Source organism: Physella acuta, unplaced genomic scaffold, assembly GCF_028476545.2.
Source record: "Physella acuta isolate Inbredline_101_S28 unplaced genomic scaffold, ASM2847654v3 ptg000541l, whole genome shotgun sequence".
Lineage (NCBI taxonomy): Eukaryota > Metazoa > Mollusca > Gastropoda > Physidae > Physella > Physella acuta.
Genome location: NW_026732060.1, coordinates 153,057 through 169,869, shown reverse-complemented (window position 1 = coordinate 169,869; position 16,813 = coordinate 153,057). Strand labels below are relative to the sequence as shown.

The window sequence follows — 16,813 nt, the reverse complement described above, 5'->3', positions numbered from 1 at the left end:
TTAGTAAGTGAAATAAAAGCCTTTAAAAATAAAATAAAAAAATCAATATTTTTATTATCAGAAGAGTACACATTTTTTCTTCTTATATTATGTGTCGAATTTCGAAAAAATGAATAGTATCACTAAGACAACGAAGTATGAAAAAATTTAAACCTATCATACCAATTTTATATTTAAACGTATTATACCAATCAATATGTACGTTATTTAGATTTTACTAATTAAGAGAACTTGTTAAACATGCATCAACTAGAAGAAAAAACTATTCTGTAATTAATAATGAACAAAACCACGTGTTGACTAGATGAATACAATTGCTAACATGATCTAAATCGATGGATACAATTACGAACATGACTAGATCTAAATTCATGGATTCAATTACAAACATGGCTAGATAAAAATTGAAAGATTAAATTGCGAACATGTCTAATCGAATTGATGAATACACTTGCGAACATGACTAGATCTAAATTGATGGATACAATTACGAACATAAGGGTTGATCTAAATTTCATTGACACAATGGCGGCGGTCTAGTTGGGTTCGATAATTACTATTGACACGGATTAAAAAAAAACTATATTTTTAAAGATTTTTTTTATAAACCGACAGAGCGACCGTTGTTTTAAATTACCCGTTCAAAAGCCTTCACTATCTTGTCCTTGCTATCTAGCTATATTGTGTTTATAGCAGTGTAATTTAATGTTAAGACGTGAAATTTAAAAAGAACTGGTAAATAAAATCTAGCAATACTAATTATTTCACTTTGCAAGATTATATTTGCTAGCCCTTTTTTAAATTCCACATATTCACATCTAAAAGCCCTGATTTAAAAACAATATAGCGAGATAAATATGAGTAATGTTACACAAACAATTTTCTAGTTTATACGATTAAGATTAACAATCAACATCAAAGATTCTCAATTTCTAATAGAATGGGCTTTTTCTTTTGGGAAAGCTTATATATCTCTTTGTTGAGTCTAAAACTAGTTACTGGGACGTAGTTATCGGAAGAAGGCAGGGGCCTATGACACTGCAGACAAGAAGTAGGAAGTGGTGCTGGGTGGAACATCGCTGCAAAAGGCTCACCCAAATGCAACAGGCTATATGGCATATTACATGTTGAAACGTGATACCTAATTTGGATGGAGGAGATCATCTCCAATACTAAAAGTAAGAACGAAGAAAATCCAACTTTAATTTCACACACTTATTTTAATAATAATTTATAATGTAAAAAAAAAAAAAAAAAAAAAAAAAACTTTTAAAATCTAACTGTAGTGGTCTAACCATAAAAACTTGAGAATCCTTGTACTAGATGCACTTCAATTTTTTTTATTTTTTAGTCACATGCTATTTTCTCAAGACAGCTGACACGATGGCCTTTATAAAGTAGCGGGAAAAAATGCTCTTTCAACTTTCAACTCAAACGGGTCATCGTATCTATAGTGCAGTCACGAAGTAGGGTTTGAAATATTTTTTTATACATTTTTAAATTTATGTTGGCCTCGGTTTTGTTAATTTTCTTGTACGGTACTAATATCTTTAAATGGTTAATTTTGAACGCATAGAAAAAGCACAGGGCATATAAATCAATTCTTTTTTTCTTTAACTGAAAATAAACACATTTTAATTTTATCTATTTCCACAGGAATTATTTACAAACACAACCATGTCTGTTCTGTACGCACTTTTCGTCTGTCTTCCGGCCTTGACCTACGCACAAACCCTCAACTTGAAGCCTTACAATGAGACAGCAACCGTTGCATTTACCATCTCAGATCTCAACCATGATGGTGTCTTTGACCGAAATGAACTGGACACAATCTTTAAGGTAAGCTTTTAAAGTATGGACATATCATTAAAGTAGTCTTTTAAAACGTAAATTCAACAGAATTTAGAAGAACACCATCTTCCACGAAAGTTCTGAAGAAAATGTTTCTGGTAGAAATTAGGTTTACTTTTACCCTCAACTTAATAATTTTCCCAAGAACAACACCTAATCCGGACCCTAACAAAAATCCAGATGTAAAAGCAATATCCACTTAGGATGGGGAAGTTGAAGGTCGGGAGCTTATACTTGTTCTTCTAATGGTATTGATTAAGAAGTAAACACTATCTTTCTTTGTTTGTTACTATCTGTTCGTCCGTAACTCCCAGCACCTGGACAGTAACGGCGACGGTCGGATCGACTTTCACGAGTACGGCATCTATCTGAGCTCTGGTAACCATGACGCCCACACCAGCCATGTCCTGCACGCGCTTTTCCAGGCCTATGACGTCAATAAGGACCATCACGTCGACCATGTTGATTATGACCTGTTTTTCTCCCTGTCTGACAGTAACGGGGATAATTTGGTGGAGAAGAACGAATTCGTCCAGTAAGTTGGTGACTTCCCAAAATTTTAGTCGAATTTAAAACATTTTTAAAAATAATGCAGTATTTAATGGCGAGGATATTTATAAAAACAACAACATCGTAACCTGATTATATGTAAGTTGCAAATTTAAACCTCGTTTATGCGGTGAAATGGTTAGAGCAACAAAAAATAGGCTTCTGTCCACACAGTTAAAACAAATTTAACACATTTCAGATACGTATTAATTCGATCCCGAGATCATAAATCATATATTTTTACAATAAAACAAAGAAATAATGTCTTTTGACTTTTCTAGTGTTACAATAATCAGCTTTTTCGAGGATCTACAAAGGTTGTTGACCTTTTCCCCCAAATTAAAACCGTTTTTCAGTGCCTTACAACTCATCAATGAATCAATATGAAATCCGTTTGCTCCTTTACTTCAGATAAATTTTAGTTGTGTATTTTCAGCAAATACCTATTTTTTCGTATACTTAACATTAAAATTCATTTCTATACATTTCTATGTTATACTATTTAATATGTTGTTTTATAAGAGTATTTTTGTTTACATCCTTTGTACAGCTACGTAGCAATAGTTTTTGAGACGGCAGACAGTGCGTAAAAGTTTAAGCAAATAGAAAGTGCCGCCTTGCTGATCATATAAGGAAGGGGATATTTCTTGCCACAAGAATCGGGTTGTTCGTCAAAGCATATACTTTTTACACCAGATGACGTTCATCTTATTTAATAATATTTTTATGATGTTTTATTAAAGAATTTAAAGTTGATCTTACATTGTTTATAATTAAATAAAATTTGTTTTATTAATTTCTGGTCTTGCTTTGTGCTTTTGTTTTAGTCAGGCATTTAAACCATCTAAGAAGAAGAAAAATAGACAAACAAACACAGGATGTCGGCTTATATTTTTATTAATATCACAACATCGTATTAAAACAACTAAGAGCGGAACCAACATTTTAATTGATATGGTAACTGTTTTACATGATTAGATCTATATACTAAGAACAACGTGAAGAGGTTATGAAAATTCTTTCACATGTTCTGTGTGATGTAAGTAGCATGATAAATCCGTTAATGTGTCTATGTGGCGGATTGAAAATACAGGTGTCACGACAAGTTTTACAGCATTGTGCAATCTATAGAAATAAAACTGAAAGAATATTGATAAGTTATAATTATATCTTAAGATAATTTTCCCCTCTGGATTTACAGTTTGAAACGTTTGCTTTTATAGAGAAATTCCAGTGCCGGACCTTGTTGCATTGAAAACGGACCACTATCCCCATCGAAGTCTCGACACATAGGGGCTGTAGTTATATTATTAAATACGAGCCGACCCGCGGCGTATCATACCGTGAAAGTAAACTCCTCTTAGTTACCTCCCCTAAGTTTAAAATCGTTTCAAACTAAATTAACTGCCCCTAATAGTCGTCACTAAACCCGGTTCTACGATTGTAAACATTTAGCGTGAACCACAGCTCACCAGACCATGTAAGGGTGGAGGTGGTAGGGAGCACGCTTACAGCTTGGTGTTTTCTATCGTCTCCAATAAGAGAATTTTATATATATATATATATATATATATATATATATATATATATATATATATATATATATATATATATATATATATATGTATATATATATATATATATATAGATATAGATATATAGATATATATATATATATATATATATATATATATATATATATATATATATATATATATATATATATATATATATATAGATATATAGATATATAGATAGATAATCGTTTAGAGAGACGTATAGTATATAATCTAAGGGATTCGAAAGGTATAGCTTCCCTGAGTTCATTCAAGTCTGATAAACACCTGACTTATGTTGCGGAAAGTAAATGAGGTTGGGATTGAACTCTACTTCATCTGGCGAATGGATGGCTAGGTTTAAAGATGATTCATTAATTTACTTTATATTAGATTGGTTGGGAGAAGGATAGGTGACAGTATTTTTTTTCTTTTATGGAAGTGACAAAAAATTAGGAAACCGTTGAACTATGTATAGCTTTGCAGAGTAGAAAGTGTTATGATGTTTGTCCTCAATATAGGTTGGTGCGAGTGAATATTTATGCGCATGTATGTTGAACGAATGGATGATTTGACGAGTATAGTGTGATAAGTGGCGGTTTTGTGTAGAGATTGGTTCCTGTGCATTGTGTGTGAGTTAGTCTGATCTTTTTCGTCTTCGTGAAAGGGTGCACATGATTCCAGTACCAGAATAAACATAATGAGGAAACCTTTATTCATCTTGTTGCTTAATCGTCACCTGCTGCGTCTAGATGGTGAATTATATAATGATTGCCCACGGTTGCAATATCTTCATAATAATATGGTAGTGGTATTTGCATATGGTATTGAATCGAACAGCTCAAACCTCTCACACAGCCTATCAGATAGAAAATGTATGTCAGTTATTCCTGTGTTCTAACCTGTGACGTTCTTTTTACAAAACCAACCATTACAAAGTGACATTTTTACATTTGGGGAAAACCGACTCGTTAAACCCCCATCCCATCAGCTGCCGCAGAGCTTTAAGGCGAAAGGAAAATCCTCTAAGTTTATTATTCATTCTTACGTCAAACAGGGACTACGTGGACTAGTGGTAGAGCGCCGGACTGTTAACCCGAAAGGCTAGAGTTCAAATCTGCGTCTCTGAGTTCACCCAGCTCTGATGTGTACCTAACTCACGTTAGGGAAAGTAAAGGCGGGTGGGCATAGTCCTCACCACACTATCCTTTCATATAACGAGGTCATATAAACAGGTCAACTCAACTTCACTTGCCTCATGGACCGTCAGGTTCGACCGAATCTACAGAGCGATACAGCGCTCCACTTCTGACCCAAAAGTTCCTTTACTACATTGAATAGCCGGTAGATGGTCGAGGAAGAAGTAGGTTTTTAATTTTTTTATACATACCGACATAGAAACCGTTTTAAATTACTCTATCATAAGCCTTCACTATTTTGTTTTTGCTACATTGCATATAGATGTGAACTTGTGAAGTTTAAAATGAGCTAGAAAATAATATCTAGCAGAGTGAAAAAAAAAATATTCTTATGTGTGTCGAATATAGTAAAGTTCTCTTATATAATTTAAATAGAAAATATATACTTCTAACAGTGTCGCCCCCCACCCCCGCCCCCCAGAAGAAAGTTTACCGCCCCCCCCCCCCCGAAAATTTCAAGTGCCCCCCCCCCCCCCCCGGAGAAAAAAGTCTGGAAGAAACACTGTATTTCTGTGACATCATAATATGAGGAGAGTGTGGTCAGATCTAACTCTAACGGAAGCTAGGTAGTTAGTTCCCCTTCCGATCTTGGACTCAAGGACGTTCTGCTGACTTGAAACTGATTGGAACTCGAGCAGTCTAGCCCGCGAACTCTATGCTACTCAGTCCCACATGAGTTCAACAAGTGTCACATAAGCGAATATAAAATGATGCAGACTCATTCTCTGACCACAATACACAAAAAATCGATAAAAAAGACAAAAGTTACACTTAAAATTTTCTAGTTTATGCGACGTTAAGAAACTTTACAATCAACATCAATGGTTCTAAAATGTTAAAGGAATGGACATCCTATTTTCTTTTTAATAATCTCTTTGTTGTCCCAAACATGTTTAAGAGAGGAATGGTCGGGAGGAAGAACATATGGCCGCTAACCCAAAAGTCTTGAGTTTGGATCCATAGGCAGATATACAAACAGCTAAGAGATCGAGCGTAACATGTAAATACGTAATAATATAAAAGTAATATTTAAATATGATGGAGGAAATCCCTTCAAATTAAAAACCATAAAGAATAATGAACCATTTGTAAATTCAAAACCATTATACAAAGTTTTTCTTATGTCCAAAAAAAAAATTGGATGAGATTCCTTGCACTAGATGCACTTCAATCTTACATTATTTTGTCACATGCGATTTTTCTCAAGACAACGTACAAGTTGGCTCTGTATGAAGTAGCGAAAAAAAAAGCGATCACAATAAAACCAAACCTAAATCTCATACAGGTCATCATATCTCTAGAGAACTCACAAAGTAGGGTTAGAATATTTTTTTACCATTTTGTTTTTATATATTTGGCTTAGGGTTTGATAATTTTCTAAATGTAGTTACCTCTTTATAATTGATGTTATTTTTGAACACATATAAAAGCACAGGTTATGAAAATCCAAATGCAATTTCCTTTCACTTATAATAAATAAATTTTTATTTTTAATTTTATATACTTACACAGGAATTATTTACAAACACAACCATGTCTGTTCTGTACGCACTTCTCGTCTGTCTTCCGGCCTTGACCTACGCACAGTCATTCAACCTGAAGCCTTACAATGATACAGCCGCAATAGCATTTTCCTTTTCGGACCTCAACCATGATGGTGTTTTTGATAGAAATGAAATGGACACAATCTTTAAGGTAATCTTTTAAAATATAAGTTCAACGGCAGTGATATGACCACTATTTTTAAAAGTGAACTTTTAAAAACGGACATTGTCGTTAACTTATGTTCTGTAGAAAATGTTTCTTTCAGAAAATGAGATGGACGTCAACCCTAGCCCCGAGCCTAATAATTTACCCAATAGAAAATCGAAAGTACAGACTATAACTAAATTCTGATGAAACAGCGACACCCACTGGACGAAAAAGACGATATTGTGTTGATGTTTTATAAGAACTGACCAACTTGTTCTTATTCTAATTACACCCTGTTTCTTACTCCCAGAACTTAGACAGTAACGGCGACGGTCGCATCGCTTTCCACGAATACAGTATCTACCTTGGCTCTGGTAACCATGACGCTCACACCAGCCATGTCCTTCACGCGCTGTTTCAGGCCTATGACGTCAACAACGATCATCACGTCGACCATGTTGATTATGACCTGTTCTTCTCACTGGCTGACAGTAACGGCGATAATTTGTTGGAGAAAAACGAATTCGTCCAGTAAGTTCACGACGTTCAAAATAGATTTCGTCGATTTAAATCATTAAAAATAATACAATTTTTAATGGCGAGAATTTTTATTTAAAAAAAAATTGAAATCTGATTATATTTAAGTTGCAAATTTAAACCTCGTTTAGGCAGTGAAATAATTGGAACACGAAAAGTTCTGCTTCTATCCACACAGTTTAAAACAACCTCAACAAATTTCAGATTGGTGAAGCTTTTAAAGTCAAAGATTAAATCTCCCAAGCCCGACCGCCTCATAAACATATTGCATCTTAATTCGACCCCGCGATTGTTCCTTCAAAAATTAAAAAAATAAAACAAAGAGATGTAACAGCATGACTGTTCTAGTTTTAAAAAATAATACAATTAGCTTTTTCGAGGTTCTACAAAGGTTATTGATAATTTATTCATACCCTTTCTCCCAAATTACACCAGTCAACATTTACGACTGCAAGAGAAAATCTAATTATAGAATCTTGCCCCCCCCTCCCCACCCACTAAAAATACAACTGTTTTTCACTTCTTTACAGCAAATTAACCAATCACTATCATAACCACTTGTTCCTTTACTTCAGATGAGTTTTAGTTGTGTATTGTTATTTTTCAGCAAATATCTTTTTTTTTCGTTATTCAACATTACAAAATATTTCTATACATTTCCATGTCATACTATTTAATACGTTGTTTAACTAGCGTATTTTTTTACATCCTTTGTACAGCTACGTTGCAATAGTTTTTGAGACGGCAGACAGTGCGTAAAACAAGAAGAAATTTACGTCATATGTTAAAACAAGATGAAAGTGCCGCCTTGTTGATCATATAAGGAAGAGGATCTTTCTTGCCACAAGCATCGATTTGTTCGCCATGGCAAATACTTTTCCATCAGATGACATTCTTCTTATTTAATATTTTATCAAATAAATTGAATTTGATCTTACATTGTTTATATTTAAATATTTGTTTTATTAATTTTTGTTCAAGCTTTGTGCTTTAGTTTTAGGCAGCTAATGTTTTTATTTCTATCGCATCACCTTCTTATAAAAATAGCGGAACAAAAAATTTAATTGATTTAGAATCAGGTTTACATTATTACATCTATATACTAGCAAAAAAAAGTTGAATTGATTATAAAAATTCAATCACAAGTGCTATGTGATATAAGTTTCATGTTATATCCGTTCATGTTTGAAATAAATACCAGAGGTTGCAAACACTAGGTTCATGCAGTGGCGAAGCTAGGATAAACTAGGTTCATGTGTCTATTTTGCTCAGCGAAATAAATACAAGAGGTTGCAGTGGCGAAGCTAGGATAAACTAGGTTCATGTGTCTATTTTGCTAAGTGAAATAAATACCAGAGGTTGCAGTGGCGAAGCTAGGATAAACTAGGTTCATGTGTCTATTTTGCTAAGTGAAATAAATACCAGAGGTTGCAAACATTAGGTTCATGCAGTGGCGTAGCTAGGATTTAGGGTCCCTATTCAAAAATTTTAATTATTGATCCCTTTCGTCAATCTGTAAATAGTGTATTTTATACATCCTAATTTTGTATTTATACGCTATCATAAGTAGTACCACGTAACGAAAAATTTAATTTATATCACTTTTATGCAAAAACAAACCAATTAATTAACTGTAAGCATGTAACATTTAAGTAACCAAACACAGTAGCATCACAAGGTGGGGCGAAGTTGACAAAATTTAGGCGTGACATCATGACGAAAACACGTACAATTTACTGTGAAAACTTTGCTTTATTTTGTTAAAAATAATAAAATATTTGGGAGAAGGGGTGACACTACACCAGAAATGCGAAATTGTTGGAGTGGGGGGGGGGGGGGGGGGGGGTGACGCTCACTTAATGCGTGATACCGGTGATACCGGTCCTAATGACGCCGCTAATAAATCAGGAGCTATTTAAAAATTGTTCCTGATTTAATTAGAATTGTTGTTTTCTTTCTTTTAAGTTTGCGAAATGATTAATATGTTAAGTGAGGTCCACTGAATCTGAATCTTCTGAATCTTCGATACTTAGGATGGCCAAGATACTGACACAAAAAGCATATCTACAATATGTTTCATAACATCATCATAATGGAGAGACTCGGGGCGCCCAAACATATACTAATGCTTAGGCGCTGGAGGACATCGCTTATTTTATTTAACCATTGATTATAGTAGCCCTCCGTATCCCTACGGCATGGTGCTCATTAAAACAAGTATACGTGCCGTAGTGCTCAAGGGGGTTCCCGGGGCCCCTATTCAGTTTGACCGTTGAATCTAGCAGTAACCCTGACCCGTTGTGCAGGATGCACAATATGCTGACCCCAGGTACTAGGAAAGCTGTTGGGAAACTCAGGGTGGCAAACCGAAAAGTCTTATTGCCGGGGCGTCGCCCTCCAAACGAATTTTTTTAAAAAGCAGAAAACTTTACAGGAGTCCGCGTTTCTTTCTTGTTTCTTGTCGAGGGGCACAGCTTCTCATATGTGGGGTGGGGTAGTAAATTTCACGAAAGAACAGCTAATATTTGTCTGAAGTATAAACGACTTCCAATGTTTCATGGCGATGTGGATGATTTGTGTATTAATTAATGTAGGACAGGCAGATAGACAAACAAAAATCTTTCAGTAGCGACATATTGATTAGAGATAAATTAGATCAACAAACAAATTGTGATTAAGGTTAATTAAAACTAGCAGAAAACATTGACAAATGTTATAATCAGCTTGTTGTGAAAACAGTCCACAGTCCACGGCTGTTATTAAAATATGGCATAATTGTAATCATGGATGGATGGAGTTTCGAGAGTGCAAACAGTTGGGAGGGAGGAGGAGGAGGTTTGTAGGGGTGGGGTAGAGAATTTCCCAGTCAGATGAGGTTTGTAGCGATGCATGTAAATTTACATGCATCACAGAGTCAAAAGTTCAAGTTTATTTGTAGGCTAATTATCTCAATGGCTTACACGGCAATGCGGTAACGCCTGCACTGTTATTATTATGGATGAGCCCTGTACGACACCCCCCCCCCCCCACACACACACTGAATGCCACTGCCTCAACAGTAAGACAGGACTGGGGACTTTTTCTTTGGGAACTTTTAATTATTTGTACAGCAGAAAAGAAACTGGATGTATTATTGAATACATTGATTGAAATAAATTGAATAAATAAATAAATTACAGATGAGTAAAGTTACACTTTTAATTGAACTTTTTGAGTTCAACATGTGGAATACACGAATATATAATGATGCAGACTCATTCTCTGACCTCAATAAAAAAATGTTCCGATAAAAATGATCAAAGTTACACTTAAACTTTTCTAGTTTATACGAAGTTAAGAAACAACAATCATCATCAATGGTTCTAAAATTTTAAAGGAATGGACATCCTGTCTTCTTTTTTGCTAGCTTATCAATCTCTTTGAAAGTCCAAAACATTTTTCAGGGAGGCATGGTTGGGAAGAATAACATGTGCCCGTTGACCCAAAAGTCTGGAGTTAAGACCCCAGGCAGATACTCAAACAACTAAGACAGACCGAAGGTAAATTGTAGATACGTAATATTTTAAAAGTAATATTTAATTATGTTAGTGGAAATCCCTTCAAATTAAGAACAAAAAAGAAAATAAACAACCAGTTTTAAATTCAAAACCATTATAAAAGGTTTTTCTAATGTTAGAAAAGGAAAAAAAAATGGATACAAAGAGTCTTTGTACTAGATGCACTTCAATCTTACACTATTTCGTCACATGCTATTTTTCTCAGGACAACGTACAAAAAAGCGAATACAGTGTTCACAATAAAACGAAACCCGAACTCTCATACAGGTCATCATATCTCTAGAGCTGTCACGAAGTAGTGTTTGAATTATTTGTTAGCATTTCATTTTTAATATCTTTGGCTTAGGTTTTCTTTGTTTTCTAAGTGTATGGTTATCTCTTTACAATTCATGTTATTTTTAACACATATAAAAGCAAAGGTTATGAAAATTCAAATGCGTTTTTTATTTCGCTGATAGTAAAATACATTTTTATTTTTAACTTTATATATTTACACAGGAATTCTTTACAAACACAACCATGTCTGTTCTGTACGCACTTCTCGTCTGTCTTCCGGCCTTGACCTACGCACAAACCCTCAACCTGAAGCCATACAATGAGACAGCAACCGTTGCATTTAACATCTCAGATCTAAACCATGATGGTGTCATTGACAAAAATGAGATGGACACAATCTTTAAGGTAATCTTTTAAAATATAGACACAATCGTAAAGGTAAACTTTTGAAATATAAGTTTACCCGAAATTAGATGGACCTTTTCTTTTTATTAAACTTTTATAACATAGACACAATAATTAAAGTAATTTTTATTAAAATATAAGTTCGACATAAATTTGATGAACCCTGTTTTCAACGTATGTTCTGTAGAAAATGTATCTGTCAGAAATTAGGTTTACTTTTTACCCTAAGCGTAACAATTTACCCAATCACAACTCCTAATCCTGTCCCTACTTAAACTCTTGAAGTAAAATCAATACCCGCCGAGGATGTGGGGGCTAAAAGTTGGGAGCCGATGCTGCGTTCTTCTACGGATGTTTTCATAAAAAGTAATCTTTCTTTGTATTTTACTACCATTTCGTCTCCTACTCCCAGCATCTGGACAGTAACGGCGACGGTCGGATCGACTTCCACGAGTACGGCATCTATCTGAGCTCTGGTAACCATGACGCCCACACCAACCATGTCCTGCACGCGCTGTTCCAGGCCTATGACGTCAATAAGGACCATCATATCGACCATGTTGATTATGAACTATTTTTCTCCTTGGCTGATGGCAATGGTGATAATTTGTTGGAGAAGAACGAATTCGTCCATTAAGTTTATGACGTCAGAATATTTGAGTCGTTTTAAAATATTTACAACGAGCCGACCCGCGGCGTATAATACGCCGCTATTTAGTTGATTTATTTTCTACTTTTCAGTAATTCATAATTTGTGAATTCGACAGTACCAACGCTGCCACTGAAAATATTTGCTTTAAAACACTAACCCCCCTCCTTTCCCCTAACCCCGACCCTACACCCCTCCCCCCCCCCCCCGTGAAAGCAGCCTCCTCTTAGTTACCCCCTGTAAGTTTACTTCCTTCCCTCCCCCCTCCTCCCCCCCCCCCTACGTTTAAAATCGTTGGCTCTGCTTGTAAACATTTAGAGTGAACACAGCTCACTAAAACCATGTAGGGGTGGGGAGGTAGGGAGAGCGTTTGCAGCTTGTTTTCTAACGGCTCGAAGAAGAGAATTATATATATAGATAAACAAAGTATTTAGTGGTGTAAATATTGTCTTTATAAACAAAAACCATCTTAAACTGGATTATATTTAAGTTATAAATCGTGTGAAATTCCTTTAGAGTGAGAAATAATCGGTCAACGAAATAGTTCTGCTTTTGTCCACACAATTTAATTTTTTTTAAAACCCAGAGATGCGTGAAGTTGTCATCTTACAACTTTAAAGTCAAATATATTATGGAATCGTTATGACTTCAACTCGTCAACTTCTTCATTTTTTTCAGCAAATAATTTATTTTTTTTTTTGGATTTTCAACATTGCATTACATTTCTAAACATTTCTATATCATACTATTTAATACGTTGATTTATTAGCTTATTTTTTATTTACATCCTTCTTGCAGCTACGTAGCAATAGTTTTTGAGTTGGCAGACAGTGCGTAAAACAAGAAGAAAGTACCGTCATATGTTAAAACAAGATGAAAGTGCCGCCTTGTTAATCTCTAAGGAAGAGGATCTTTCTTGCCACAAGCATCGATTTGTTCGTCATGACAAATACTTTTTACATCAAATGAAGTTCATCCGATTTAATAATATTTTAATGATGCTTTATTAAAGGTTTTAAAGATGATCTTACATTGTTTTTCTTTAAATATTTGTTTTATTGATTTTTATTCTGGCTTTATGCTTTAGTTATAGTCAGACATAAAAACCATCTTAGAATAAGAACAACAGGCAATTTAACAAACATGATTTTAAGTAATAGGCTTATGTTTTTATTTCTATCACACCATCATATTATATAACTATGAGAGGTACCAACATTTAGTTATAAGTATACTTTTGCATTATTAGATCAATATATGCCTACTAATGAAAAATTGAAAAGTTTATGAAATTTCTATCACATGTTATATGTGATAAATGTTATATGTTATTTCCGTCAGTTTTTGCCCAGGTTCTCTAGGTCTGGAAATAAAGCTGACCAGTACCTGCAAGTAAAAAGTAAAGCATTAATACTTCATGCTTTAACTTCGGTATATTAGTAATGTGTAGTGAGTTAATTTATGAAACATGAGGCAGATTTTTGTCTCTGATGCACTAGTAACTACATCGATAAAAACAAAAGCATGTTGGTCTCAAAAAATGTTCAAATATATATTTTTTAACAAAAACAAGTATTAATACAAATGGATAACCAATAAATTATCACTGTTATTAGATGAGCACTTTTCAGTTTGGTGGCACCCTTTAAAATGATTTAAATAGTTTTAGTCCCTTACTCCACACCTCCATACTTTGTGATTATTCTATTTATTGCTTTGTTCTATTCCCGTCTTAGGCCTTCATATGTTTTGCGTTGTTTGTTTTCAAGAAACCTAAGGTTGACTAACAGCCCTGATCACTTAATTTAGTAAAACACAAATAGACGAAATCTACTCCATCATTCTTAATAGACACTCAGGTTTAAAAATAACATACTTTGGGTTTGAAAAACCTGGCTTTCGTATTGTAAATTACAACATGATTTATAGTTTTAAAATACGGATGACAAGTTGACTCACCCTTCCAATACTTACCTGACATATTCAGACAAGCCCCCCAATACTGATCAGACGAATTCGGACAAGCCTCCAATTCTGACATGACGTATTCAAACAAGCCCCTCATACTTACCTTAGATATTCAGACAAGCCCCCAATACTGACTTGACATATTCGGACAAGCCCCCAATACTGACCTTACGTATTCGGCCAAGCTGACCAAGTTGTTGCTGTCGCTGTCCATTAGAGAGAAAAAATTGTCAAAGTCGTGATGGTCCAGGATGTGGTCGTTGTCAACGTCGATGATGTCGAAGGTGGCTAACATCAGGTGACGGTAGGACGTGTCGTGGATGATCTGCTCGACGTAGCTGACGTATTCTTGTTTCGATATACGACCGTTGCCATTGGTGTCGTACGCCTGGGTAGATTATAAAACATATAGGGAGTGGAGTTGTATATTAGGTAGAACATATAGGATCATTTGTTGAATATAAGTTGGGGATGGCTTGATAAGGAGGATGGGGTGGAAATAAAGTTCTGAAAGTTGATAGGATGGTTGAATAAAATCTAAATCGCTTTAAAAGCTTTTAGAAAGTGTAAGAAACTGGAGATAGTGAATGGATGGTTTAAGTGGGATGGGGTGAACTTAAAGATGTTAAGAGAGATTCAATGAGATCGAGGATGTTATACATTTGAGTTTTTGAGTTGGCAGACAGTGCATAAAACAAGAAGAAAGTACCGTTATATGTTAAAACAAGATGAAAGTGCCGTCTTGTTGATCATATAAGGAAGAGGATTTTTCTTGCCACAAGCATCGAGGTATATGAGGTAGAAAAAAAAGTAATCCTTTCAAACATGAAGATCTAGGGGGTAGGTGAAGAAGAGTTCATCCTTTTTAGTAACCTCGGTAATTTGAAGCCGAAATTACTTTCCTTAACCTGAGTTAGGTAGACTCTGTTCAACGGTCTAAAAACCCCGGATTCGAACTCGAAATTTTCGGGTTATACGTCGTATGCTCTACCCTCCAACTTAGTATAAGTTGTGCTTACGATTTACTCTTTCAATATAGTAGATGATTTTTAAATATAAGCGTATAAATAAACATTGCTGCATGTGATTTATTTATTGTCTGTTTATTTAAGTCTAAACGTAAACTACCGCCTATGTGCTGATGTTTTTTGCGTGTATTCTAACCTTGAATGCTTGATCCAACTCGTTTCTATTCACGTCGCCATCTTGGTCGTGGTCGACCATGTTGAACATCACAGACGCCGTCTGGTCGTAAGGTTTGAGGTTGATCAAAGCCAAGGTGAAGGTCAAACAGCAAAAACCAAGAAATAATTTTATTGACATCATGATGGAGAGAAACTAACTTCTCACTACAAAAAAAAAATCAAATGAATTTTTTATTCATGAACAGAAACATGGGTTTAAAATTTCTTATCAACTTTTTTTACAATTTTTTTTATAATTAGAACTATTCATGACACTAGAGTCATGGGAATCCCAACATTCATCACTTTCTTTTATCTTCCCGTAACGTTTCTGTAACTGTAGACAATCGAGGTTGACGAGCTTCTTCTTCTTCGTTCTTAATTTTTAGTGTTGGAAGGTATCGAGCCTTATCTGCGAAGGTTTGAATTTATCAACCATAAGCTTTTGCCGACTCGACCACGCCTCCATCACAATTAAGGAAAGGTGTCAACTGGTTATGCGCCATTGAGGCCATTGACTCCGATTTCAGCCTGCTTTTCTTTTTTGGTTTGCTTCCATAGCCTTTGTCCAACCAAGAACAAACTACAAGGCAGCAATAGTTTTATTTGGGAGTTGTCTCTCCTAGAAGAGCGACTGTCTCCAGCTAACGAGCCTCATCTGCCCGAGGAGTTCGATCATTATTGTCGACTTTGATTTAATCTTATTTTTTAAATATTATTTTGTGATTAAAGCGGCCGTAATACAAAATAAAAACTTAACCCTGAAAATAATTAAGAAAGTTAATGTTTGTAATTTTCGGTATATACATGTTTTTTTTCATTTGCCCATTAGAAAATAATAAATTCCCCAAAGTGACAAATTAACAACAGTGGCTTACTATTTATAGCACAATAAAATAATTGTATACGATAGTGAAAGCAAAGGCAGCTGGGCATAATATTGACCACATACGTCTCGTTTAAATGCCGAGGAAACAGAGACAGAAAAACTCTACTTTATTTGCCAAATGAACCGCCAATATAATTCAAATGCATTGTAAATCAAAGAGGTTCCCAATTTAAAATTGTATTGGTCTATTCACAAAGCATGATGCAATTTTTCATACTTACATTGTACGCCTAATTTTCACATGAAATAGATTCAAGTTTTGAAAAATGTTTCTGTGTTGAGATTCAAGAGAAACAAAACAATCTCATAAAAAAAAGTTTTAATAACAAGCTTTTATGTAATAATGCAATAAAAAGTAGAAAAAAAATTATACACTACTATTTAAATAACTATAAAGAAAAGCATGGGTCACTTTAGTATCTATTGGATACCTTTACTAATGTTTAGGAAGAGACCCGCGATTTTCTTTATAGTTATTTAAATAGTAGTGTATAATTTATT

At 34.6% G+C, this 16,813-nt stretch overlaps 3 protein-coding genes across 3 annotated transcripts; 2 read left to right on the top strand and 1 right to left on the bottom strand.

Moving 5' to 3' along the window:
- The first annotated feature begins 1,661 nt into the window (after window positions 1-1,661).
- Window positions 1,662-8,276, top strand: LOC131945941 (uncharacterized). The gene is made up of 3 exons (XM_059306570.1): window positions 1,662-1,839; window positions 2,166-2,386; window positions 8,104-8,276. The coding sequence occupies exons 1-3, from the start codon at window positions 1,678-1,680 to the stop codon at window positions 8,141-8,143; spliced, it is 423 nt and encodes a 140-aa protein (XP_059162553.1). The 5' UTR covers window positions 1,662-1,677; the 3' UTR covers window positions 8,144-8,276.
- Window positions 8,277-11,182: 2,906 nt separating this feature from the next.
- On the top strand, window positions 11,183-12,259 carry LOC131945942 (uncharacterized). The gene is made up of 3 exons (XM_059306572.1): window positions 11,183-11,236; window positions 11,440-11,622; window positions 12,035-12,259. Exons 2-3 carry the CDS (start codon window positions 11,461-11,463, stop codon window positions 12,257-12,259), a joined length of 387 nt encoding a protein of 128 aa, XP_059162555.1. The 5' UTR covers window positions 11,183-11,236; window positions 11,440-11,460.
- Window positions 12,260-13,415: 1,156 nt separating this feature from the next.
- LOC131945937 (calcium-binding protein NCSA-like) lies at window positions 13,416-15,626 on the bottom strand. The gene is made up of 3 exons (XM_059306567.1): window positions 15,404-15,626; window positions 14,407-14,627; window positions 13,416-13,657 (listed from the first exon to the last, which is right to left on the bottom strand). The coding sequence occupies exons 1-3, from the start codon at window positions 15,563-15,565 to the stop codon at window positions 13,609-13,611; spliced, it is 432 nt and encodes a 143-aa protein (XP_059162550.1). The 5' UTR covers window positions 15,566-15,626; the 3' UTR covers window positions 13,416-13,608.
- Window positions 15,627-16,813: the final 1,187 nt, after the last annotated feature.